At 38.0% G+C, this 27,621-nt stretch overlaps 1 protein-coding gene across 3 annotated transcripts in view; it reads left to right on the top strand.

The window, feature by feature from the left end:
• Positions 1 to 27,621, top strand: part of LOC112682406 (homeobox protein homothorax) — a 101,619-nt gene that overhangs the window by 64,224 nt on the left and 9,774 nt on the right. For all 3 annotated transcript variants that reach the window (XM_025553008.1, XM_025553017.1, XM_025553000.1), the window contains 2 exons: positions 131 to 282; positions 11,040 to 11,116. In XM_025553008.1, coding sequence (XP_025408793.1) covers positions 131 to 282; positions 11,040 to 11,116 — 229 coding nt within the window. The remainder of the gene's footprint in view (positions 1 to 130; positions 283 to 11,039; positions 11,117 to 27,621) is intronic.

The following is a 27,621-nucleotide window of genomic DNA, read 5'->3' as shown; positions in this document are numbered from 1 at the left end:
ATTGAAAATAAATCGTATATGTATAAGTTATGAACAATAAACGTGTGAAATAGAAAAAAATTGTATTTGTGGTATACTGCAGTAACGAAAAATCGTATTAATTTATAGTTAATTTTTCGTTTTTTCGTAGGTGATGCGAGTAACGCCAGCGTTGGCAGTGGAGATGGCACGGGAGAAGATGACGATGATCCAAGCGGCGGAAAGAAGAATCAAAAGAAAAGAGGTATTTTCCCAAAAGTGGCCACCAATATACTGCGCGCGTGGTTATTTCAACATCTAACGGTAAGTCATCAGCACATTTTTTTAATATTTATTATTACGTTTTGCGATTTTCTCGGGTAAATATATACCAAGCGGGTAGATATTATGGAGCACAACGTAATAAGAACGCTGAGCTGTTTAATATTTATTTTCTAGAGCAATTACTTAATTGTGAATGCTAGTGTTTTCGACACGAAACAATCAACGTACGTACCTGCGTGTGTTATAGTATATAAAACATTTTCTTGTATTTGCACACGTTGACTTTTTGTGCAAGTATAATAGTATAACTTAATAGCAAATAGGGTGATGATTTTCACCGCACGTTCGAGAAATTATGTCAATTTTAAAAACTGGCTATCGTACAGAAAAACACACGGAGATCGTTCGACATTACACGCCTATTGTAATGCTTATTGTTTCGTTGATATGTGTCTGATTTAAATGTATGTGCTGTACATACATTGAACCGCCCGTCGTTGTTTTGTGTACATATAAACGTTGATTTCAAACTCGAGGAACGTATACTGTGTTGTTAAAATTCCAGTATTAACTTCTATGGTACACGTGTTGTTCCAGTAGGACTGTCATTGTTTGGAATTCTTTGTTTTATTATGGCACGCGAGAGAATTTCTGAAATTTAATTTCATTCATCGAGGGAGCATAAACTAGCAATGTAATTTATCCATTTGGATACGGATGTTTGTCGCAGAAAAGTTTCCTCCAGTAAAACGAGTCGGTACCAAGACCTAATTAAAAACGCCCGAGTTGTGTATAACTGGTGGCAGTGACGTACCTCTACCCTCCTCCAAGCACTGTCCCGAACGTTCGGTAAACTTGTCGTAAAAAGGGGTAATTAAAGCGCCCTCTTGTGCAAAAGGTAAATTTTCGTTTGAAATTAAATTTTGCATAACAATTAGCCATTCTTGCCGCCATCGCTGTGGTACTTTGGCGGAGTACCAGGTGCTCGGAATGTATTCGCGTCCTTCATCTTGTCCTGAGGGGTGGAGCGAAAACTCCGTCGAGCATTTCTCTTGGTATTAAAATTCATCTTAAATAAACTCAAGAGAAATTATAAAACATTTACGTTTTTTTTACATTCATTCTATTTCGGTTGGAAAATTATTATCATCAAGTCCCTTCGGGAGAACTGCATAAATAAAATACAGAAAGTGAAAACGGGAGTATACACGGAACAGAAAATTAGAGATTTCTGTTTCAATTACATAAGTTTTAGTATAGTATAGTTCTTACACATGGTGTATGCATTATTATTTAGCATGACCGGTGGTGTAGGTGTAATTCAAAAGTTTTTTTTAGATTTTTGTAAGTTCATTTATTTTTGTTACTTAATAGTTTAATATTTTCTTTCTGCCAATATATAAAGTTGAATTTATATGGTATTTTCTTCGAGAAATAATGGAAATACACTTATTTGATATTAAGTACTCTCTAAAATACATTAAAAGTAATTTAATTAAATTAGACCGATTACTTTCGTAATAAAATAATAACCACAGTGTAATTTCAGCTATTATGCAAATGTAATTTTATCGAGTTCACGAGTAATGGATATAACTACATTTTATTAGACCGTTACTGTATTGAATTCGTTTTATATATAGTATAGATTATGAATTAGAATTTAGTATGCGAAACCAAAGAATAACATTTATTTTTTATTATATGTGTACTAATATTTTTTTATTTTACATTTTTGATTCTTGGCCCGTACTTTCTTTTTGTTTCATACTAAATAAAAACTTGGTTTAATTTATGCGTGGCTTATGCGTGTATATATATTATATTATATATATGCTGTATACGAGCAAGAGTGGAATCGAGACACATAGAGAAAAAGGATACATTTTGTGGGGTTCAAATGGACATTTGAAATTAGTTATATTTTTATCTTTCACCCCGCATAGATATATATATATGTATACCTACCCCTTTTTTTCCCGTACCGGTCGGCACCATTCCCCGTTGCCGTTGGTAACACTGTGGGTATGGGTCGCACCAGCGATGCTTGCCCCCTTAAGCCTGATCGTAATAATTAAAATTCCTCGTTGTCCCGGCAACCAACAAACCTCTCTCTCTCTCTCTCACTCTCTCTCTCACTTATTCCGTCCAACCATACCACCATTCTACCTCACTTGGAAATATTTATATACATATATATATATGTATTTATGTATGAGTATGTGTATATATGTATTATTCGTATATGATTTACCGCCATTACTTTTGTGTGCAGTCGCTTTTATGTCTAGTAAAACCGCTTCGTCGTGTTCGTCGCCGAACGCGTGTAAAATAATATTAATACAGACGGTATTAACATCGGCCGAGCAATATAGTGGACACGTCAAAAAACACGTCAGCAACATATATTTCGATGAGAACAACATGAATGAACGCGCTTAATAGAAACGTCTGGACTTGTCTAATGAGTTCTCCTCCTTCGTCTGTTGCGTTGCAGTGTCTGAAAGTATCAGAGACTGATTGAATAACCGACAGAGTTAAGTGGTCTATATCGAAGATCGACAGTTATAACAAAATAAAATACGATATTATGTGTTTCTTTTTTCTGGCCCTCACCGGCAAGATAAGACATTTTTTTTTCCTTTCTTATGGCTTCTAAATCTCCTTTGCGATTATCGTACGTACCGAGTTCGTTATTTATTATCGTTTCGTGTTGCACTACTGCATAGTAGGCACAAGTATACATGAATATATATATATATTATTTGTTTGATGCGTTTACGGGTACAAGACGGCGATTCTATTTCGTAATTCGTAACTTAAAATATACGCAGCCACACATATATACTTACGCGTATGAATATGATAAATATATAGTAGACGTGTTTCCCGTCTCTCGTGTACGATAAATAATTTGCGTTGATAGAATTGCGATATTATTGTTTTTTTCTTTTCGAACATTTCTGCGTCCGCACAAGTTTTTTTACGGGCGCACCACAGTTGTACATCAACATAATATTATGTAACGCACATATATATATATATATTTATGTAACCGAGTCTGAGATTAAATGTAGTAATGAAAAATTAACCTCACGCGTCAATCTCTTCAATTTCGCGCATTGTTTCAACGTGTACCACAAGTGTGTATTCATTGTTCGTGTCTCTCATACTTATAAATTAAATGATATTGGACCCCCCAGACGGATATTATTGTCATTACTCTAATTCACTTCTTCGTATCAACTGTTAGAGCCGCGAGCCAGATGAAACGATGTATATGTAAACATTATTTATTATTGGTAGGTGGTCTTTTAGTGGCAATTAAATCTATTGAAACTGTACGTTTCGTTCGTTATTGACACAACAACGAGTTTTATGAATAAAATGTGACAATAATCGAAAAAATACCCGTTACTTTTTTAATTATTCACAGGAATAAATTTATAATCCCGAAAAAAAAGCATTTTATTTTTTTATTTTCATTTATTAATTCTTCAGTACACTTCATTTTTCTTTTTATTGCTCTGGTTTCGCTAAGGATTTTCCCATTGTTTATTTCAAACAATTTTCGCGAAATTTGGTTGTGTTTTATTTGCATATCCCATTTATACGCACTTACTCTTTTACGATCGTGTTTCAGGGGACTTATTATCTTTATGGACGAGGATTTATCAAACCACATAAAACGAAATAAATAAGCATAATTCGTATTATGATTAATTTATAAAAAAAAAACTCGAACGTTTTATTAGCTACTCCTTTTTTCATTGATAAAAATAACGTATACTTAAGCACGTATTTACACCGCACGCATAATTATTACGATGATTATAATAACATTAAAGATGACACTACATTAATAAATAATAAGAATAATAAATTATGATTATATCAAATTCACTGATAATATTTATTTATTTCGTATAAATTCAATACGTGTACATATTTATGCGTGTGTGGTGATTGGTAATTCATCCCGTTTTATTTTTTTAATGTGTCGTAAAATATTACGGGTTACACCGATGTTTGTTCCAATGCTTAATTTTATAACTAACTAGCCATGTTATGCAAATTTGATCTAATGATAAATTACGGTTTGTCGATCGATTACGTGTGACCAGCGGTAGAAGTTGTGATCAAAACAGATAATATCCGACATCATTGCTAATTAGTTAAAAGCGTGTTTGCGCATACTAATATATAAACGAGTGTGGTACACATATATTTTACTGTCGAAGCAAAACAATTTTTGGTGTTATGGTTTCAGATAAATATCCGATTTTTTTTATTGGAATAAAAAAATTCTCTTTGTTCTCTTTGTAAATGTAAACATGTTTACCTACTGTTTGTAGTGGTATAATTTTGCACGTATATATATTTTTTTATTTAATTTTAAGTCTTATAATAGAAATTGTTCTCCAAGTCACCATAATCAAATTTAATTTTAATTAATCAATATATTATTCGTTTATAAACATTTAGAATATTCACTTAAGATACACTTCGTTCAGTTAAGCAAACAAAAATCGCATTTAAATATGCTTTGGCTATATGTATATATCCTATATCTGCATATATTCGGATACACACACACATATATATTTATATATATAAGCGAGTGTATATATATTTATGTATACAAATATATATATATATATAAACGCGTATATATACGCTTTTATCCACGCGCATTCAATCTCACTATTGAGGGTGGAGATAAAGAGAGGGGGTAACTTTAAAAAGAGCAGGGTAGTGATAGAGTGAAAGGGGAAAGAGGAAAGTAATTTATGGGTTTACATCAGTTGTTGGCTGCCAAGATTAATGGCTCACAGTTTCTCCACTCCTGGTCTTAAAGTTTTTCTTTTTTTTTCCAAAGCTCTTTTTTTTTTTTTCATTCTTTTGCCGAACCATTTTCGCTGCTGCCCCCGACGAACCGTCGGCGTCCAATGCACTTGGGTTGAATTGAAATTCCTATCGAACCTTTCAATCCCCTTTTTGCCGGACAAATTTAACGGCTATACGCCTATACTCTATACTCATTCGGATTTTCAATATACTCTGTTTCTTTAACAGTATTCTCTTTTCCTCGTTATTCCGTTTTCCATTCCTTCGAAAAATGTTTAAACCACAGCGTCGCCATACTACCGTCGTATATCGTTTTGGTTAAAATCGAATAAAACTCGTTTTATTTATATGCTATAATAATTTATTCGTCGCAATTCATTTCGACGAAAATTATTGATTTTTTTCATTTCGTCGACAAATTTATAAATAATGATATTATTCACTCTATAGGTGGTGACATTACTTTCCAGAACGCTTATGAATGTAAAATTAAAATATATATATGCAATCCAGTTTTATAATTATACGAATAATAACTATATTATAATGGTAATTCGAATTGAAACGAAAATTTTTAAAACAGAAATTTATTCTTCGGCAAAATTAATATTAATAACCAAGTACATAATTAAGATTTATCATCCGGTTCTTTCGAGTAGTTATATCTATTTTTTTGCAGAATATTTACATTTTTTTATTTTTTTTTCTGCAAATATGGTGATTATTAATGATTAACGTCGTTATAATTTCATTGCCCTGTATCATCAGATTGTAGTTTATACTGAATAATCTATTCTAAAGGTTTAATCCGATATGTAAAATATTCTTCAACGATACATTTTCATTGCATTGCATTTATTCAGGTATGTGCTGATTTTCTACCTTAAATAAAATCAAAGTATACCATGACCATTGTTTAAGCTTTGTTTTCAGTTTGTCGTTGACGCTATTCTAATTGGCTATTGTAGGACGTTTTACGTTGGGATTGTTTTCAACAATGGCGGTAACTGCATTTCATTGTGATTACTCGTTATAACGTGTATGTTTAAGAATGCAATGACCTTTCATGAAATTACTTCTTTGGTATCTTTTAAATCAATAAATTAACCACCTCGTTATCTTTTATACAATACTTATAATATATTATATACAATTAAATTTGTATAAAATTATATTGTATGTATTACGCTATAGAAAACGGTCTTAGAAAAAAAAAAAAGAACAAATAAAATAATAAAAATTAAACATTAATTATTTGCTCCGGAAAGAATTTAAGAATACATCTTATAGAACACATTATGTTTGTCCTTGCCTACATCAGGAGGAGTATTTCCGGACGATGTAATCCCGATGATTTTGATTCAATTCCATAAAACAACACCGATCCAATTATAAATGCATGTTTACTCGTATCACAATTACTTTTAATTATATTATTAATCACTTTTAATCGTAGTTATATTATAACAATCGTATTATTATATTCTATTCCAGTGTATATCTGTTTTACATTACACGGATTTTTCTTTTGATATACATTTGAAATTACAAATACTCGCTAACGATAACGCTTTAATACGCATTTTCTCTCTCTCTGTCTCTCACTATGAAATAAATTAATATAATTGGAATAAAAACATGTTACGATCTATTATGTTCATATAATTCGATTTTTTTGTCATAATACCCATAAATATAAGTCAATAATATTCGATTAGTTATCGAATTTCTGTTTATTTAGAGACTTATTATTATACACTTACATAACTAGTGCGTGTTTATGCTGAGTCTATCACATTGAAGTGCATATAACGGGAGAGCTTGCTAACCCCGTCAAGATTTACGACCAGATGCAATATTAGTTTTATAGCGTCGTAAATTTAACTGGACAGAGAAGGGAAAAACAAAGTACCAAGGGGTTTTTCTCTTTATCGCGTTTACGCGTTAGGACACCAGAATTACAGTACCTGTTATCACACGTTTTATTTATTTATTTATTTTTTAATAATAGGTGTTATGCATATATTTCGTTATATATCGGTGTGCATAAATTGAAAAAACGGTTTATTGAAATTTCATTGTGAACAGCGAGATGATTAGAATTAATTAATAACCACGCAATGTGGCGCGTTAAAGGTTTCGTAGAATATCGCATTATAATATGGGTGTTAAAACATAAATTTAATTATATGGCGGTATAGTACGCGTGGAAATCACGTTCGTAATTTTATTCATTGGCAACAGTACACACCGTGCATCGAAATTGACAAAATTGCTAAAGGAAAAAGAGAATAAGTTTAAGTTTCAACATAAGAATCCCCTAATCGTTGTCTTTATAGTTGTTGTGGATTCGATGTTAAAACAGGGGTTGAATTTTATGGCGTATACATCCGCCTTAGAAGGATTTTCCGTACAGGCTGTATTGCATCTTGATGGGATTTTTACGATCCCCAGCCTTTACCTTGATGTAATAACCCGTGTTTTGATCGGTGAGTTCCTGTTACACGATCGTAACGACAATAAATTTACCAGATAAATAAAAAGTAATGGGTGAATAATCATCATTTACCATCCAAATTGATAGTGGGTTACCGCGTTGCAGCGTAATGTAATCGAATGCCGTGTTATGATATATTTTCATACGTATTACACGACCATTAGTTCGATATTTTACGACGTAATGTCGAATTTTTTTTTATTGTTATTTTCATTATTATTATTAGTTTTTGCTCGCGGGCGTACAATACGAGCCGTGCAAAAAATCTGCGTACAAGTGCATGACGGTCCAGACGTCACTAACGCCGTTGCCGACGTCACGCTCGCGTACACACGAAACATTTTTCGTCTGATTTGGCGCGAACTCCTCGGGAATTATTATAACATGTGAAATGGTGATGAGGTGCGCATAATATGCGTACACGAGATAGCGATCCGGAGAGGGGTGCGGAAATTGCTTAGGAAAACTGCCTCGGCGAAGGGCGATTCTATGAATATGTGAATGACTCAACGACGTATCAGTGTGGCCGCTAAGAGTCGTCCCTCTAAACTGCCTAGCGCTCGCTGTATACTATTACATTGTAGTAAAAAAAAAAAAAAAAAACCTTTTTCCATTTCTGTGTCGCTTATCCGGAAAGGAAATAGTCACCACGACTCCCCGAAGACCCTTTTCTTTTTCCCCGGTCCCCTCGTGTTGTTGCAGTTATATTGGCTGAAGGAAGAATGAAATAGCCCATCTACGACGTACGCTGCGGTTTATATTTCTCAGGAAATCCTTATGTGTTACAGTTGTTAGAGGAAACAGCTTCTATCCCATAAAATATTTTTTGCCTTTTACGTCGTATACGTGTACTTCTGCAACCTATACGTTCCCTTAAGTGGTGTCAATAAGTGTATGTATTTTGTAAATGTTCTCATAGATACATATAAATATACGATTTTACCGTAATCTTTATAAATTTGATGATATATCGTATAATAATAAATTATTAAATATATAAGTTGTTCATTTCATTTCTATTGTTATTCTAATATTAATAATCATTTCGATTATTCAATCACATTTGAGTACGGTGGTTTATACGCCCAATCAACCTGTCCTTTTCAACTTTGCCAGTTTCGGGTTCCCGCGGGTATACGACGGAAAATGTTTATCTCACTGCTTGCTTTCACTGTAACGGTCTCTCTACACGCTTCCCAGTTTCTCTCCGTCGTTCCCTCTATCTTCCCCACTGTCTGTCTTTCTCTCTCACTCTCTCTCTATCTTTCTCTCGGTCTCACTTTGGTTTAAAGGGTCATGCAACTGGCATTCGTAATGGGTCCTAAAACGACGGGGGGATACACACCCCCGGGGGCCCCAAGAGGCTTCAATCGGGCTCCATTAAACATTCAGCGACCGTCGTGGATATTTGGGATTCAGTTCAAAAACGGAACTACGTGCTCACAGGCCTATTTTTCGGAGTTTAATCTTCGTGCTTTATCAGCGGTTTCAAACGAACACTCTTCTCCCCTTTCGTCTTTATTTTGGTAAATGACCCTCGGAATTAAATTTAGACACACGTTCGTTGTATCAGTGTTTAAACAACAATCCGGTACAAGTTAAGTTCTATTTAAAACATTTGATACAATATGATATATATTTTATTAATTTTGCACGCTAATTTTATTCATTCGCACGTAAACATAATAACCTACGTATCAATCTCCAATAAATGTTTGATACGTAATATTTTATTTCTCCAATCTCCAATAAATGTTTGGGGAAATAAAATATTTTCATTTCGTGTTTTAGTGTTCGTAATAGTATTCAAATTATAATTATGCTTTTATCATGAAAGTATTAAGCCTTCTGCTAGAGTTCACACAAGGCTAATTCGACGTTTTATTCATGTACATATAACTATGACAAGGTTACGTTTATTATTGGAGAAAGGATAGTATTACACGCTTATTTCTAAAATCGTATTATAATAGTAAAAATTATTATTATTATTATTATCACAGTAAAAAAATATTAAATGTACTATGTTTCAATAAAACAATATCACTGACTACGATAATAACCGTACCACGTGAACAACTCCAATCCCATGTATTGCTTTTTGGGTATCTTATATATGCGTTATTACCGATTGGATATTTGAATCACAGATTTGGGTTTTTGAGTTACACTATTATATAGAGCTGTCGTACTATAAAATATTCGTGCACATTCTTCCATCTATTTTTATACACGCTTGTATATATATTTTCTAACCGATAGGGAAATATGTGAGAAGAGGGGAACCAATATTCCCATCGGTCTATATAGGCAATGCTTTAATGCTTTTATTGCTTTTCCAACGAGCTACGGGGATAAAAAAAAGGCTCTTCCTCGATCGTTATTGGTTTCGTCTACCGACAAAAGGGGGTATACATCATGTTATGAAAATGATAGAAAATTCCTTCCCGTTGCATATCATATCGTGATTTTATTGCAGGATACCTACCTACGCCCTTTACGATACATAAAATATAATACGATACTGCTATATGTATACGTATATACACTCGTATGTTACGATACTTGCACGTTTCGGTTATTATTTTATATCAATTTCGCAATGGAAACGCGTTCTTGCTGCACGCACACGCTCCGTGTGATTCTTCGCGACGGTGATTCGTAACACAATAATGATTGTCTCTCGGCGAAATATCCACCTCGTGTTCTCGTTATAGTATTTTTGTTCTAAAAATAATTTTCTCATAACTGTATACGCGTTACTTGTGATATATCGAATGTCACGTGCCGTTTGGGCGTTAATGGTGCTGTATCGCGGTTACGCCTACGAAGTTGAGAATAATATTCGCGCGAACATTGATATGACGCGATGAAACGGAAATGGCAACGGTACGTTCTACAAAGAGGCGTTGATATTCCTGATTTTTCCCTTCCTATTATTGTACGTGATGTTTTCAAGAATAATGGAGATGTCGTATAGAGCACGCGACCTCGACAACGCATCATTATACAACAAATAATATATCCTCTACCTCGGAGTCACTTGTCAAAAGTGGGCGGCTTAGAACGCCTCCGGATTCAATTGCGAACTGTTTTTTTTTTTTTTTATATAATTTGGTTCAAAACGTTATCGTGTCTCAGCTTATTTAAACACTGTTAGTTATAAGTGTATAGATTTAAATATATATATAAAAAAAAGATTTGCCGATGTATCATTAAAATATTATTATAAGGCTCTCTATAAATACCATGGTGTTTATTTTTCATTCGAACAAATTGCATGCAAGCCAAATAAATTGTCTAATATTTTCTTAACCGTACTCTGTGGTTAATGACTAATGTAGATATATTATTTACCACACGCTATGCATATGGGTATATGTCAGATACATCCATAAGAAGGATTATACCGTTATCGAATAACTTAATATCTTTTATTTTTTTTTTTCAGCATCCTTACCCATCGGAAGATCAGAAAAAACAACTTGCTCAAGATACTGGTCTGACTATACTTCAAGTCAACAATTGGTAAGTCGACATTATCTTTCGAATCGTTGTTAATATATATTAATGTGGCGTACTTCAAAAACCATTACGATACAATTTGTGTTTTGTTTTTATAACTTGATTTTTACATCATCTCATCATTGTCTATTTTACGCGTGTATACGTATGCCTACGCGTGTGTGTATATTATACACTCACACACACACACACACACACACACACACACACACACACACACACATACGCGCGCACGCGCGCCCGGTGTTCACGAGCGTGCGCACGTTTGTGTGTGTGTCCTTAATGGTTTTAAAACGCCAATCCACCATCAACCTGTAATTACGAAAGACCCTATAATCTGAGTATGTATTAACAAAACGCCGAATCATCATTCACTTAAGAGGAGAGCAAGGAAAAAAGAACAACTGCTCTTCTATTCCAATTCTCTTGTCCGTGTCTACGGGTCCCAAAATGTGTATACACATCGCGGTATACAGGTATACATTGTAGAGTTTGGTCATTTCAGACGCGCATACCTTATCCAAATGCGATAACAAAAGAAACGCGCAGACATTTTTTTACACGATGCACGTCGTACATTATAATATTGTACAAAGAGTAGATTTGATAATCACTGTGAAATGCATACATTATTATTATCATCGTTATTACTGTGAAACTATGTATGACGTACTAGTGGATAATGACCGACCTGTGCAACTCTTTTCTACACTTTCACCGTTCACCGATACGATGTGCTGCCGCGCGAGTTCTCGTGGAAATAATACGATCGTTTACCATTTTGATTCGATATTATTCGTACGTATAGTGCAACGTTTTTAGAAAACGAATATTAATTTCGGCCGAAACGATCAAAACGACCGTATCCCGTGGTGCGGCTGCCGCGGTGGTAATAATTACACGTCAACCGCAGGTAAATCACGGTGCATGTAGTACGTCATTATATCCGATGACCGGTCCTAGAGAATGCAGACCAATGGTGTGTGCTTAGACCAGGGGTCGGCAACCTTTTTACCTACACGGCCGTAATTTTTTTTCAATTTTTCATTGAGGGCCGCATACAAAATTAAAATATTAAAAAAAGTAATTTTCTCATATATGTATTATAATACTAATATACTCGTATTTACAGATAGCAACACAATCATATTATAAGTCTAACATTGCGGTTGTCCTTATTAACTGATTTTTAATCAAATTCATTAATTATTGGAGAAAATTTAATAGTTTAAAAATAATTATTACTTAATTTTTGAGTGCATAAAAGTATTTAAATATCAAGTTTCTAGAGTGATTTTTTGAGGTTGAATTTTTCCCGCCAATTCGTTTATATCCGCTTTTATATTAGATGTTGATATCCACAAGGCAGCATTCAAGTGTTAATCGCATAATCGTGAATAATATTTATTTATTCGAAATTTAAATATTGAACATTTCTGGTCACAAATATAAATGCTACTGAAAGAAGTTTTCATTTTTTTGATATATACATTACATACGATTAGATTAAGTTTTCGCCCATAGCGCATTTCACATTATTATGAAATAGTCATGATTACATTTTATTAATAACAATTTAAGATATAAAATTAAAATTTCAAACACCATGAAGTATATTTGGAGGGCCGCAACAAAAAGTTCCGAGGGCCGCATGCGGCCCTCGAACCACGGGTTGCCGGTGCCTGGCGTAGACGACAATATTACTACGTTCGACGACTCACTTTTAAAGGATACGTGATTGTACGACATTGATATGTAATCAGATCCGTAGCGAAGGACATAGGGGGCTAGAGGTGCCTACGCTCCGGGAGCAAAAATGAAAAGTTTGCATTTCGGTTTAATTGTATTTACAAACACTTAAACGTGTTTGCATGGATTGAATTAATTGTTGAAAATAATATTTAATAATCATAATAATTTTAAATTCAAAGTACAAAAGGGCAAATTTTGAAGTTTCTCCCCGAGCGCAATATTTGATTGGTACTCTCTTATGCAATTGCTTTTAGCGTCCGATGCATTTAGTCGTGGCGGCGGTCTTCACGTGCTGATTGATAAAAAAAATATAAAAAATAAATAATAATATCGCTTACACAATGTCGATCGTTCGGGCCACGGATAGAAAATGTGTTGCGAGCACATTTCGGGAAAACGCGATACGGGAGCGGCGGTGGATTTTATACGTAGTGCGGTATCATGACGACGCGCGGAATTATTTTAATCCCTCAGTCGGTAACTTCGTCACGGTGACTCGAGGGTGATGTAGTTTCCAAAGTTTAGATTCCGGAACTTTCGGGATTATATTCTCGCGGGGACCCCGCGCGCGTGCGCGCCAACAGGACCGTCGACGTGCGGGGCGGCGCGAACGTGGGCCCCGCAGCGTATCGTCTAGCGAGCACGGGGGACGCAGGGCCCTATGGTTGCGGGATGGTGGAGAGAGGTTGGCAGTCGGTTGAACGTGATACGGCGGGGCGGCAGGGACCGTGCGCCGGTGCGGAGTGTTGTTGTGCGGGAGGAGTGCGCGCGTGTATTCGGTGAAATTAGAACGGGTCTGACTGTTATAATTACAAACATTCATCAGAGTGTTGGGAAGACCCCCGACGTGAAATTCCGCTAGAATAGACTGCTGCTTTTACGCGGCGGCGGCGGCGGGCCAAAGGGGGTGGTGAACGGCGCCATGTTGTTTCGTCGTCGACGTCGTCGGTCGCGGTGCGTGCGTGCGCGAGCTTTTCTTCGCGTTCGGTTTCTCTCCACGTCACGCGCGTACTATAAATACTACCGCGACACGGGGATAATACACGTGCTTATCGCGCACAGAACGTAATAACAATAGTAATAACAATAATAACAATAACGGTATTCGTATGACTCGGGACGTTCGAGCGCGGACGGATTTCCAGATTTCCCCGTCGAATAAAACACGTTTTGGACGGTCGCGCTCGCGTTTCTGTTGGTTATCGTTGGTAACGTCCGAATCATTACGTTCGTACACAACAATTACGAACAATGCGGTCACGGTACGATTCGACTTTCGTGCGGTTCGTGAACGAACGCGTTGTCGTCGCGCAACGGAACGTTCTCGTTTTAAACGGCCGTGTACGACGCGATACACGCCCCGCGGTAGTAAACGGCCCGTTACGGTACGTGCTGCGGTATTCGCGTGAGTTAAACCTGTACACGCTCGTTAAAGGGGACGCACCGCGGGACGACCCCGTCGAGAAATCCTATCGACGTCTCATCGACGTGTTCGATTAGCTCGAGATCGCCGAAAACTTTAAACATCCCCCGCCCACCGCCCCGTCCCGTTAAATTTTTACGAGCCTTCTATCGCTGCTCGAGAAGCGTTCGCTAAATGCACTTACACGCAGTAAATAACGTGCGTGTGCGTGTACGTACGTGAGAGCTTTCGGAGTCTGTTCTCGTCGTTTCTCGCGCGACCAACGACAAATCTGCCGTCGGCCCGCGCGATTACAATGATAAATCAACGCGTAAATGCCTCGAACGGCCGATCGGCCATTGATTGAGATTTGATGGTGCGTGTGATAAAATGCGTGCGTGGAATACCGTGGAAATCCGAGAGACCCGGGCGGCACGCAGTTACAGCAAGACATAAAAATCCGGCAAAGGTCGATAAAAACGGTCGCAATTGCTCGTCCAGCGCGTGTAACGACACACGGTATTACACTCGATGTCGGGTAAATACGCGGGAAACGACTATTCGCAGCCCGCGCGCACGTCCATCTCGGCCATTGTGGTTCAACGTTAAAGTATTCGAAAACTTTTCTCCGCGTTGCACACACAAATCGCACTGAACGTATTACATTTGTGTAGTTATACACGAGTGTACGAGATACAGTTCAGTGACGCGTCGACGTGGACGGCGGGTTATCTTGTAGTTTAATCACGACTGTTTGATTGTGCACACATTTATATTACAATAAAATAATGTTGGCATTGCGGGCGAATTTAAAACCGAATTACGGTTCGGCCGAATCCGAACGATTATACTCCGGGAGTCATTCGCTTCGCCTCGAATTAATATTAAAAAAATATTGGTATTAATGTGTGTATACACGCGGAAAGCTTTATTTTATTTTTTTGTTACTCGGCGGCGTAGGGGGTTGGTAAAACGGAATTTTTTACTCGGTTAGATGTTATTACGTTCGCGCGCGTGGTCGTCGCTGCGACAGGTCACAACACCCTATCGAAAAAATTTTCACGTCCCGTTTGCATCGCGGGTCCCGTCGACCGGAGATTAAATGATTTACTATGGCCCCGCGAACAGAAAGGGCGCCGCAAAACGTTAATGACGGCGGTAAGCTTTTCTTTACGCTCGGCCGACCTCGGGAGGAAAAAAAAACTTACCCACACACACACACCAACGCACAGTATATGTATTCAGACACCTATACATATATATATATATATGTGTGTGTGTGTATTTGCGCACAGATCCTCATGGGAAAATGTACAACGGCTCTTTCTACTTTATATATTTATACGCACACACGCGTAAATATGAATGTGCGTAAGAGTGTGCGTGGGCGCGCGCGTTCACGTGTACGTAGAAAAAAATATCTATAAAAAAAAAAAAAGACAACGACAACTTTTAGTTATTACGCGACAACGTTGTATCGTACGTGTGCTCGTATATATACGTAAATATATATATATATATAGAGAGAGAGAGAGAGTGAGAAAGAGAAAGAGAGAGTGACTAGGTCGAGGGATGGAAGCGAGGAACTGCGTGCGAATCGGAGGAAAAATAACACTGTCAGAACTGTTGGGCGGCGGGTTAGGCGGCAAGGACGGGATCGGAGGGAGGTGGTGGGAAAAAAAAAAAACCTAGCAGCACGCGTATAATTTCACGACTGGAACTCTTCCGTCCCGTGGGTCCTACAGTGGAGAAGGTGGTAGTGGCGGCGATGGTGGCGCTGCGCTGCAGTGTTGTTCCCCGCTGCACACGCCGCCGTGCTCGTGCCCGCGTAAATGATGATGACAATCCATTTTTTACAGAAAGTGATAAAAACCACCCGGGCAATTCCCCGAAGGCTAACGAGGGGACACGGACGATAACGCCGCCCCGTTGTACTGCGTTCTCGCGAAAACTGTTAAAAATGAACTGGCTGTGTGAGACGGTGCGCGCAGCTATCGCGCGAACCCTTAACCGCCGCCACTGGTCGATCCATCGGTTTTTGGAAACGCCGGGTCATCAACGGGTCCGCGCGCGCTCGTAACACCGCGGTAGGTGCGAGAGTCTCTTATTTCCGGGCTCGTTCCGCTCTTCTTTCTCGCGTCGTTATCGTCCCTCGCGACCACCTTCGTAAACGTGAACGTTTATCGTGATACACGCGCGCCCATCGGCTGTCCAACCATCGAATGTCGTCGAACGCGCAGACATGTGACCGTGCGCCTACCGCGTCGTTCTCGCGTCCACATCGTACCCGAGCCGCAAACTGCCGGTCGTTAATTATTCTTCTGTCGTTGAATAAATTACGTTCCGGGCCAACACACCCGTATCAGAATATTAGAATTGTATATTTATAAACGATCTGACCGTCCGACACTTAATTTATCATACATACGCGTTGTGTACAATTGCATAACGGCGGAGAACGCGGTTTGAATTTTTGAATCCTGCGAGATAAAGATTTCATTCTGTAGAGTGGACTCGGAGTATAATAATAATGCATTGTGTTTGGCAAACTTGAAGATTTTTTCCGCGATACGCACAACTTAAACGACTTGTTCTTAATTACGTTTCAGGAATCGGAATACGCTACAATGCGGCGACGGTAGTAGTGGTATCTGTAGCGGCAGTAGTAGTAGTAGTAGTAGTAGCAGTAGCAGTAGCAGTAGTAGTAGTAGTAGAGGTTTGGGGAGTTGGATTGGAAAAATAAATAAGAGATAGCACGGCACGGAGAGAGATCGAGTTTAGAGAGTGGGTTTTTTGAAGGCAACACATTAAGTCATAAATTACGAAACGCAATTCCGCGCGACGCTTGGCAAAAGCAAGCGAAAAAGTTTTTTCTCATTCCTTATTTTCCGTCCGTGAGAGGGTAGATGGAAACAGATATTATTATAATATAAGAGAACGAAAAGACGACTTGCAAAAAAAAAAAAAATTTAAGATGTTTATATATATATATATATACATATATACATATTTATACGTGCTCGAGTAATAAATAAAAATAAGAGGAATAAAACGAATTCTCATTAAATATTAATAAGAAACGAAATAAAAACCGAGTTATCTTGAATACTGCGCGGGGGAGTGCTGCAATATAGGAAATGTAATGTAGAAAAAAAATATAAAAATAACAAAATAAGAATAACTGCACTCAACAGGTGAAGTGAGGTAGTAGGAAGTTTGTGACGACAATCGCATGTAGGGAGTTGTGGAAAAATAACCGGTAAATTTAAAATGTGAGAAAGTTTATATCAAGGAAAAAGAGACGAGGAACATTTGATAATAAAAGTTTAAAAGTAATAGGCGGAATGGGAATTACGTGCCGTAGGGGATGGGGCGCGAAGTGAAATGAGGTTGAAAATCACCTGAGAAAGATGAGAACTTATGTGATAAGACGACGGAAGATGCGTAACGAGAAGTTGCTATTGCTATGCGTGTTACTCGTTTGAAATAAACGAAAAATGAATCCTGGGGGTTCTCCTTCTCCGTTGTTTTTTTTAGGGCATTCATATGGGAGGGTGACTGCATACTACGGTAAATCGGTAGTGAGTATATACGCGTTAGAATGGAGAAAATGTTGAATGACCCGGAAAATATTCATACACAGTAGAGTTACGACGGAGGACAAATTCGTTTCTTTATGGAAGCTTCCTCTTTCTTTTGTTCTCTTATTTTTTTTTTAGATGTTTATATATTATAATAATGCATGTAAGCGAAATCAGCATATAAAAAATGGGCGCGACTACACACGCGAGTAGTATTCCAATTAAACATGCATCGGCGATTTTGGAACAATGTCAAAAAGTTACTTTGAGCGTAAAAAATTCTCATATTCTGATTAATTTTTTTTTTTTATTTTGCAAAATTCCAAACAAAATACAAAATATTTATCTTAATAATAGTAAAACACCACTGATCGGTATAAGATAACTTATTGGAGTTGAATGGGAATTCGGTACATCAAATGAAATACATAAATTTATAATACTGTGTGTTTTAAAATGTTGTGAATAATGTATCACACTGTATACGTATATTCTTATAGTTGGGTTTTTTTCAATTTCGTCGCTGTTATTTATTTATTTATTTTTTTAATATTTTAAGTTTACTATTTTGTTCGAGATAAAAACAAAAACGTCTAAACTGAAAAGTTGAAGGGAGTGTGGCGGTTGTTTCCCTTGGGCAAAATAACCGACAATTGTTTAGTATTGCGTTCTGTAAAGGGAATCTGTTGCGCGTACGAGATATACATAAAACTCGTTTAGAAGGACCTCTCATTGGCTAATTGTTTTTAACGGTAATTACCCGGCGACGGCGACGGCAGCATTAGTTTCCCACCCCATCCTTTAAGGAGAAAATGACCACATTTCCAAGACGTAATCGCGAGTGTATTCCTTCCGTCGGTGGATCTTAGGAAATACAATTGAAATTTGTGTTTTCCGACGGTTGTCACTAATTAATGTTTCCGCCTTTATAGGTTTCCCATCAGCATAATTAATGTTTTAGTATATGCTATAGTAGTGTAATACGTGTAGAGCGTACAATATATGTTTACTTTAAAATTTATAATTAATGAACGATGGAAAATAATTAACTTATTAATCGATGACAAAAAACTTAGATTTTTAAGATTTTTATTTCTCACTAGTATCAGTATAATACATAAATATATTCTCAAACGAGTCCGTTGTTTAAAATATAAATTTTAATGTTAATTAACTAGTGCGTAGAGTACGGGAATAGTACTGCCAATTATGCGTTTGGTAATGTCAATAGAACTTTTGTCCCGATACCCCCCTAATACGTTTGTCGGAGGGCTATTATAAACGTTAGATATAAATCATTATTTGTAGGATTTGCAGCAAACAAATAATACCGTCAAGAAAACCCGGAGATTTGGCATGAAACAGGGAGCAAAAGGGAAACAATTTCGAATCGGATATAAGAGGCTACTTAGACCCGTAACAGGGGCAATGTTATTTTAGAAGGGACGGTAACAGCGACCCTTTAGGTCATGTTCGAGGAAATCGTATTTTTATTAAAACTATGACTGTTTTAAAAGTAAATCGAATCTTTCTCAAGTACTCAGTTTTTTTTTTAAATTTGAAGATTAAATTTAAATTTTAAATTATTCAAATAACCACACTGGCATATCTAACTTCTATTACATTTATTGTATTAATTCCCGGTTGAAAATTTTGGATAAACCAAGATAGAAAATATATATACTAATTATATTAAAATATTTTGGTGTATTTGACAACTTAAGTATATTTATTTTATTTGAGATTATTAATATAGCATATTATATTCATTGATAAGTTAGTTTAATATTATCATAGTTAATAACATTTTTTAAATTTATTTTTTCCTTGAGGTTGTAAGTTATAAATTGTACGATGTAGTTGATTGTAAAGGAAAGGTTATTTTAGAGGGATTTACTATTCTTAGTTACATTATTATATGAGAAAGTTTGTCTTGACAGAAACTCTACAGTGATAGTGGTAACATTTCGCCAGTCACGAAGTATATATATATATATATATAGGACATAGTCGAAGCATTGCACACAACGACTCCCGGTGGAGTAATATAGGAGCCCTAATAGTCTTCCAAACACCTTTTTAATGAACTACCCCCCGGGTCCACCACCATTTCCACTCACCACCATCACCTCTACCACCCACCGTTGGCCACCACTACTACACTACTCTACCCTATCGTACTTCTCTTCTCTTCTCCTTGCACTTTCTTACTTCTCTTTTCTCTGTGTCGGCCAAGATGATCCGTCTTGTCTCCCTTTTCTCTGGTTGCTACCCTGCAGTATTCAACGGGGATCTGTCTATATCCTCCTTATTGCCTTTTTCCCCAACTCATCGTCGTCGCAATAAATAAGAATTCCGATTTTTTGCGTCCGGATTTTATTATTACCTTCACCGGCTTATTGGAATGTATTATCCTACTATATATTATTATTTTATGAAGTCCCACAAGGAAATAAGTATTATATATTTTAATAGTGAACGTAAAACATTACACGCTTGTCGACAAGCTTGTACGTTTATTTAACTATGTAATATACAGCATTTAAACTATTATTATATTTGTTTTTATTTTTTTTTCGCAATTATAATAATTGTATGGACATTAAATAATGGTTTTTCGATGTTTATTTTTTTAGTGTTGAATAAGAAAATGTACATGTTATAAATGATAAAGTACTATATAAAAAAAAAAATTATTATATTATTCATTTTTGGATAAATGGCAATAGTTTTTATTGTGTACAGCGTACATATATGTTTGACGAATAATATATACTTCTCGTTGATCGTTAATCGAGTTTTATAGAATAAAAAACGATGTAATAAAAATATCGTAGTTAACAGAAACAAATAAAAATGTCGAAATCTTATGTAAACATTTTATTACAAGGTGGGAAAAACGGAGGTGCGATGTAGTTTTATAGTTTTAAATTTAAAAAACCAAAATAAAATGTATGGAATTAATCAAACTTCTATGGCGACAAAATAAGAGGAGCGGAAGACCTTACAATAGAATTCTGGGGATGATAGAATTGTACAAGAATAGGTTGTCGGTGCATACCGTGTGGAAAATGAGGAAATGTAGAAGAGGGAGAGAGAAACAGAGAGGGATACGAGCTAAACAGAGATGGGATAGGGAAAGAGAAGGGAGAAAGTATGCCGAGTATGGAAATGTAGGGGTATATATCATTCTGGTCTGACAGTGTAATTTCTCTTATCAGTCCGACATAGCGCAAATGTTACAAAACTACAGATGCTGCAGTTTTCTCTCTCGTTCTTCGCCCAACCATCATCCCCCTTTGCCCCGCAATGAACATCCACCGTTGCTTCAGACCGGCTTTCATCAGAAATCATGAATAAACGGAAGTACTCCGTTGTACACGATTTTCCACCCGTTTCTCTTAGACGAGTCTACATCACTATTTCGTATTGTCATTATAAATGACAAAACAACAAATAATTTTTTAAAAAATATATATAATAATCATGTACAGATTTTTCACTTGAGTACAATGAAAAACGTTAATGCCGCGACTTTTGTGTATGTGCTTGCTGCAGCAGCGGCAATCGTTGTTAGCGATATAAGTATTGGAACACGGTGCGTATTTTATAATTCCGAATGATTTTAAAGCGTGTTGCGGAAGCGGGCAAAAATAATGAGAGAAAAGCCGTGCCGGATCATTAGTCTCTTCGGTATAGTGCAGTTTTTGTATGAACGAAAGGGATACGAAGTTCCCCTTTTGTCCTGCGTATTCCGGTTGGTCGTTGTGAGTTAGTGATAACAACAACAGCGGTGATCGGACACAAGGGAGGCCGCCGTCCTTTCCGCTCTGTGACTGTATCTTTACAAACTTAATGGTCTGGATTAAATACGGCCAGAGTTCTGAAATATTTTTGCCCTGTGTTTATTTTATCTATACGCTTTCCCCCTGCAACATGACCGATACACTATTTCACGAACTCGAAGATTTTTATTTTATTTTTTCCTCATAGGATTTTTCTTCGTGTTTTCGAGAAACGAATATTCGCGAACACAAGCTTAGTATACGAGTATATTAAATTGTGTGCAGCCAGTGCTGGATGTATATAGTATATGTATGGACGGACGGATATCGTTGGTACTCGAAGGTCGACGTGAATTATTATTTTTTAAAACCGAACAAATAGATAGCACAAAAATATGTTATTAAGTGTAAACGAGTACATGTATAATGTACATTGTACGTGTATGTAGGACTGACTGTAGGATACTATACTGCGGCATCACGATCATAATCGTGTCAATTGGTATAAACGATTTATATCCGTTTGTGTCACACATTATATGATTTACTCACTGGCATTAATAAGAATGTCTCTACGAGGGGATTGTTCGTCTCAATCAGGACCGGTGTAAGACGTGCACCGTACGCAAAGAAAACTAGATGATTTGTACTGAGGTCATGTAATATAATGTGAATAGGTTGTACAAGTGTGAACTGACAACGATATTATAAACGGTATAAATTTAGTTGTGTTTTTTCCTCGCGTACCTACGCTAAATCTTTAAAAATGTCATTGTACGGTGTACATCACAATACGATCTCGTTTCCATCTGAATGAATTTGTATGTTTATGAAAAATATATAGAAAAAACCTAATCAAACTTTTTAACCGTAAATTGTTAAACACTATATTACTTGTACACTTAATCGTGTTCAAAATAATTATCTTTAAAGAATTATTAATTAAACAGCGGCTGTTACGTATTTGCATTCATGTAAGAAATAAAAATACTTTTAAGACTTTTCAACTATTTTCACTTGCATACTTTCGAGCCGTTGTGTGAATGCTTTTCTCTCGATGCTAGTAAATATGTGTGCTACGGAAAAGCTCGCACAGAGATTCCCTTTATTTATAGTCTACATACATATTCGCAAAAACATTCTTCGCTATACCCGTGCACGCGTGTGCGTGTATGCCTCTTCGTCTTTGGAAGTCCTATCACACAGTTTTTCATCACGTCGTCCTTTGGGAACCTGCTGCAGCATCAACCCCTTGTTATTTATGGATCTCGGGCGTTATTTTCACGCTCCAACGGCCCGTTCCTCTTTTTCGTCGTTTTATTTATTTTTTACGGTGAAGGGAAAAATAAATCCTACTCTATATTCTCTACATGTCAATAATAACTAAATTAAAAAAAAAAAAAAAAAGAGAGAAAATAATAATATATTTTTCGTTACGATATTGAATTTCAAAACGTCTTGAAAATAATTACAATAATAATGTTTTTACTTTTATTCGCTTATTTTGTTGCAGCTAATCCAACCCTTTCGCTGTAATTAAAAAATAAAAATACATACACGTGGTAGGTTATATAATCAAATATTTATCTTCGGTTTTCCGGGTTTTTTTTTTTTTTAATCTAAAGTACGCGATATAACGCATTGCGGCAGTGAGCGCACAGCCACTCATACTTTTAAATGCAATTAGGTTTGAGGAATACGAAACGGCAGCGGCGGCGGTGGGCCTTTTATTTTACCGTTATACATACGTGCGTGCGTATACATAACACGAATTCCGTTGGGATCGCACGGTATTGTGTAACTCTGGTAATTGGTTACACTCGGTTGCCAGGAAGGATACGTACGTATTATGTACGTACAACGTAGGCGCCGCGCAGAGTTCCAAACAAATGTGCACGCGTATACGCTGCTGGCACATTAACGCCGAGCGCGCGCTAAGCCCTTTTGGTGTTCATTATGCAAGATGAGCGCGCGCGCGCGCGCGCGCGAGTAATTTGATTTCGATATAAAACCGTAAGCGAGATAATTCAATATACACACGCCGCGGCCGCGGATCCCTTTTCTCCTGGCGGCGCGTTGAAATCCGAGTACTTTCCGAATTCGTAAATCGCGTGCTAATGCACCGCGGCGGTACCGGTGGTGGGGGAGGGGGTTAATAATAATCGACACGGACTTAATGACGTGTACGCGTACCGAGATCGTTTCGTGCGAACCGCGGCGACGTAAAAGGACACGCGCGATGCTATCGGCGATCGAAAACTGAAAAATGTGCGCCGCGGCGCGCGGAAATCCTTCTTACGGGTTAGGTGAGATCTCGGTGACTCGAAGAATGTCTCCGATTGCCGATACAAACCGTACGGGCGCGTCGCGTATAACGAACTCTGTCGCGCGCCCGCGAATCTTGTTTTGCGGTTGTTTTATGCGACACCGCGTCCGCAACATAAAATACGTGTGCGCGCGCGCGCAAATCCTCTCCTTTAAACAATGCGAAACCGCTTTTGTGCGTGCCAACTATTATTATTATTATTATAAGGGAGACGAGCGAGCGCGCGCGCAGTGTATTACGTTATTGCGGACGCAGCGGGTCGCCGGCAATGGGACATGAACGATCGTTATCGTTTAATCGTCTGAAATATTCACTCCGTGGCCAAGGACAAACGCGGCGACGGCGACGGCGACGACGACGATTGCGGTGCCGCTGCTACGACTGTTACGACGACGAGTGAGACGGGCGCGGCAGGGGCGACCGGAGGCCGGCAAACGCAAAACCGGTTCGGTTGACGCGTCGTCGTCGTGTATACGACGTTATGGACGCTCGCGCGCGCGCGCGAGAGAGTACATATATAATAAAATATAATCCGACGAATAATAATAATAATAATATAGCCGATCATGCGTACACGTACGATCCGGGGTCGATAAATACCTGTACGCGTTTTTTATTTATTTATTTTTTTTTCTTACGGATCCAGATTGAATAGTATATTATTATTATTATTATTATTATTATTATTATTATTATGTAGAAGAGATTATTGCAATGCCGAACGTTGTGGCGAACCGTTATCGCGGCGGCACAACGTTTTGAATTGGTATCGGAAAAAAAAAAAATTGCATGTTTTTCACGTGCGTCTCGTCCCGGTACTGTACACGTAGAGTTAGTTGGCCACGAACGCACACCCCCGGTCATATTGCACACTCGTACTTTATTGTTATTATTATTGTTCATCGCGGAATACCGATCGGGCACGGAGTATCGCATGATAAACGGATCGCACGACGGACGATCGTTACGATAATCATCGTCGTCGTCGTCCGGAGACGTTAGCGTATATCGCGTTGCATAACGTTTCGCTCGGCGTTTCGAAATAATAATAATTTAATCGATGCACTTTCCGTCCGCTCCGCTCGCCACCCGCGCAAAACCTAATAATTGCATTAGCGGTACACAAAAGACCGGCACGACACGGTCGGTACGAGGTGGAGGCAAACAACGCACACGTGCACAAAAGCACACGTATACGTACAAAAAAAGTCACACGCACACGCACAATTGTACGTACGCGCGTGCGGAGAGAACGATGCAACTGCGGGCTAATTTCATCAATATTAGTGCGGAACACCTCCACGTCCCTTTCGCCGCCGTTACAGAATCCGCCGGGCGAGGGCATCGTTGTGCCGCGCGTTCACTGTAGAGTGTCGGTTATACGTACAATAATATACTGCGCTGCTCCCATCGCCGCCACCGCCGTCATCGTTCTAGTCATCGACCACATGGCCCATAATCCATAATGGAGCGTTTCCATTAGCATACATTGTCACCTCTTGTCATCCGTCTGTGCAGCCGCGTCGACAGTATAACGGCGAGCAGACACCACTCGTGTTATACGCCATTATCACCACTCGCAGGAGAGCGTCCCATAAAAAAAAATATACATTTTTAAATATATATATTTATATATATATAGACACGTACACACTTAAGCATATAAACCTTTTTTTTTTTTTTTCCACAACGTCGTAACTTTTATTTTATACGTACACCTATCTCTAATATATACTCGTATATAATATTATTATGTTATATTTGAAATTCTCAAACTCGTTTCTTTTTTTTCTTGTACAAATGCATATACGTGCATATGTATACCGGTTTTTCGAATTATCGATTTAATATAAAATATTATTGTTGGTACGTAATTTTTTCCCCGTAATAATTATTTATTGTAACCCCCTCCTTCGCGTGTAGTCGACAGAACGTTGTCATTAAATCGTCAACATAAAATACGTTTACGTACGTTTCCGAGTACAAGTGTTTTAGTGGTTTTAATAATTATAAAATATTAATAATTAAATAAAATTCGTTCTGTTATCATTGTTTTTTTTTTTAATTAAAAATACAGGCGTTAATTATTATTCGCCCCTCGGTCGCCTCGTGTAATAATAGTGATAATAATAAATATCGTCATTCGTCGTTGAACGCGCAGCAAAAAACTATCACCGCGAACACGGGGAAAAAGATTTGTTAACACAAAACGGAGCTTCTAAAGGGTTCTTCTGCGTATACCGAAAAAAGGGGTAATTTTCTATCGCATATTCAATTAACTCCTTTATGAATAAAATAAAAACCATAGTCGATCCAATACTTCGGTGTTCGTAACCGCCAATACACAATTACACACAATATCGTTCACTTCAACCGCAGTTCAATTGTTATTCGTTTAAATGTCGAAGGCAGGTCGCAAAAAAAAAAAAAAAGAAGAAAAAATGCCAATCGACTTCAAATAAAAATATTGTCTTCGGAATCTATTGAATTCGTTTCACGTTGACGCATAACCCACATCGCACCGTCCGACCCATCCTCACGCACGAGTGTCTACGGCCAAACAGGTACCTCTCGTATATACGTATACCGGTATTTTCGAGTAGTTTTCGCCGGGCGCACATTTGCCGACACCGCCGGTCTTCCGCCTTATATTCCATAACGGAAGTAAAAGGTTTCCGTGCGTTTAATGACCATAGTTTCTATGCGAGTCGCGCGCACGCAGACACACACACACACACATACGCGTATCGCACACATTTCGGCTCGAAGCTTCTGCAAATAACTTTTCTCGCCCGGAAAATAGATGGCCGGTCCACCGCGGCCGAATAGGGGCGATATACGTTTACACGCGTTTATATATATACGTGTACGTATACGGTATCTGGCGCGGTGTTTTTTCCTATTTCGTTCCCGGCGGGAATATTTATCTGTTACGGTCTCGAATTTAGATTGGTTTGTTCGCAACGCGAGCGCACGGCCACTGTATGCGCTATCACACGGGTGGGCACACACACACACGCGCGCGCCGGCACCAAGGGTCAAAAATCGGGATTTGGCTGCTGCCTTTTCCCCCAGCAGCAGCAGCATCGGACCGTCATACTATTTTCCCAGCACGTTGCTGGGCCTACGTGTCCCGGCGTGTATATTACCTGATTAGGACGCGCGCACGTTATTATTATAAGTCTCACGCGGGCGTGCGGAACGGGCGCGCGCGGTTTCCGATCAAAAAAAATATCCTTCATAATTCTTAATATCGCACGCGGGACCAACAATTTACTCGTATACGATATTATTATTATTATTATTATACGGCTCCCCGGGACCGGTGTCTAAAAATGGCCACGAACGATTTCTTCCCCGGCCATCTACCGTCGCACGAACCTATTATATATTTTCCAAAACCGTTTTCCGCCTACGTTTTATCCGGCTGTTCAGCCCACCTCAGGATCACCTGCACGCCATATTTGCATGGCCAGCAATCAAACGGCGGCACAATGTATAACGTTACTCGTCGGTCCCGTCGGCGGATTATATACGTAATCGATTATCGTGTGTGCGCGCGTTTACGGTGTGCATGCGTGTGCAACGTGTACGTTTGTTGTGCCGTACGCCAGTGTGTGTTCCGCGCGCATGCTTGTGACCGTGCGTGCGCGTATAAATAA

This window comes from Sipha flava, unplaced genomic scaffold (assembly GCF_003268045.1).
Source record: "Sipha flava isolate LNK unplaced genomic scaffold, YSA_version1 103_pilon_pilon, whole genome shotgun sequence".
Taxonomy (NCBI): Eukaryota; Metazoa; Arthropoda; class Insecta; order Hemiptera; family Aphididae; genus Sipha; species Sipha flava.
This window is presented reverse-complemented; position numbering and strand designations above follow the sequence as displayed.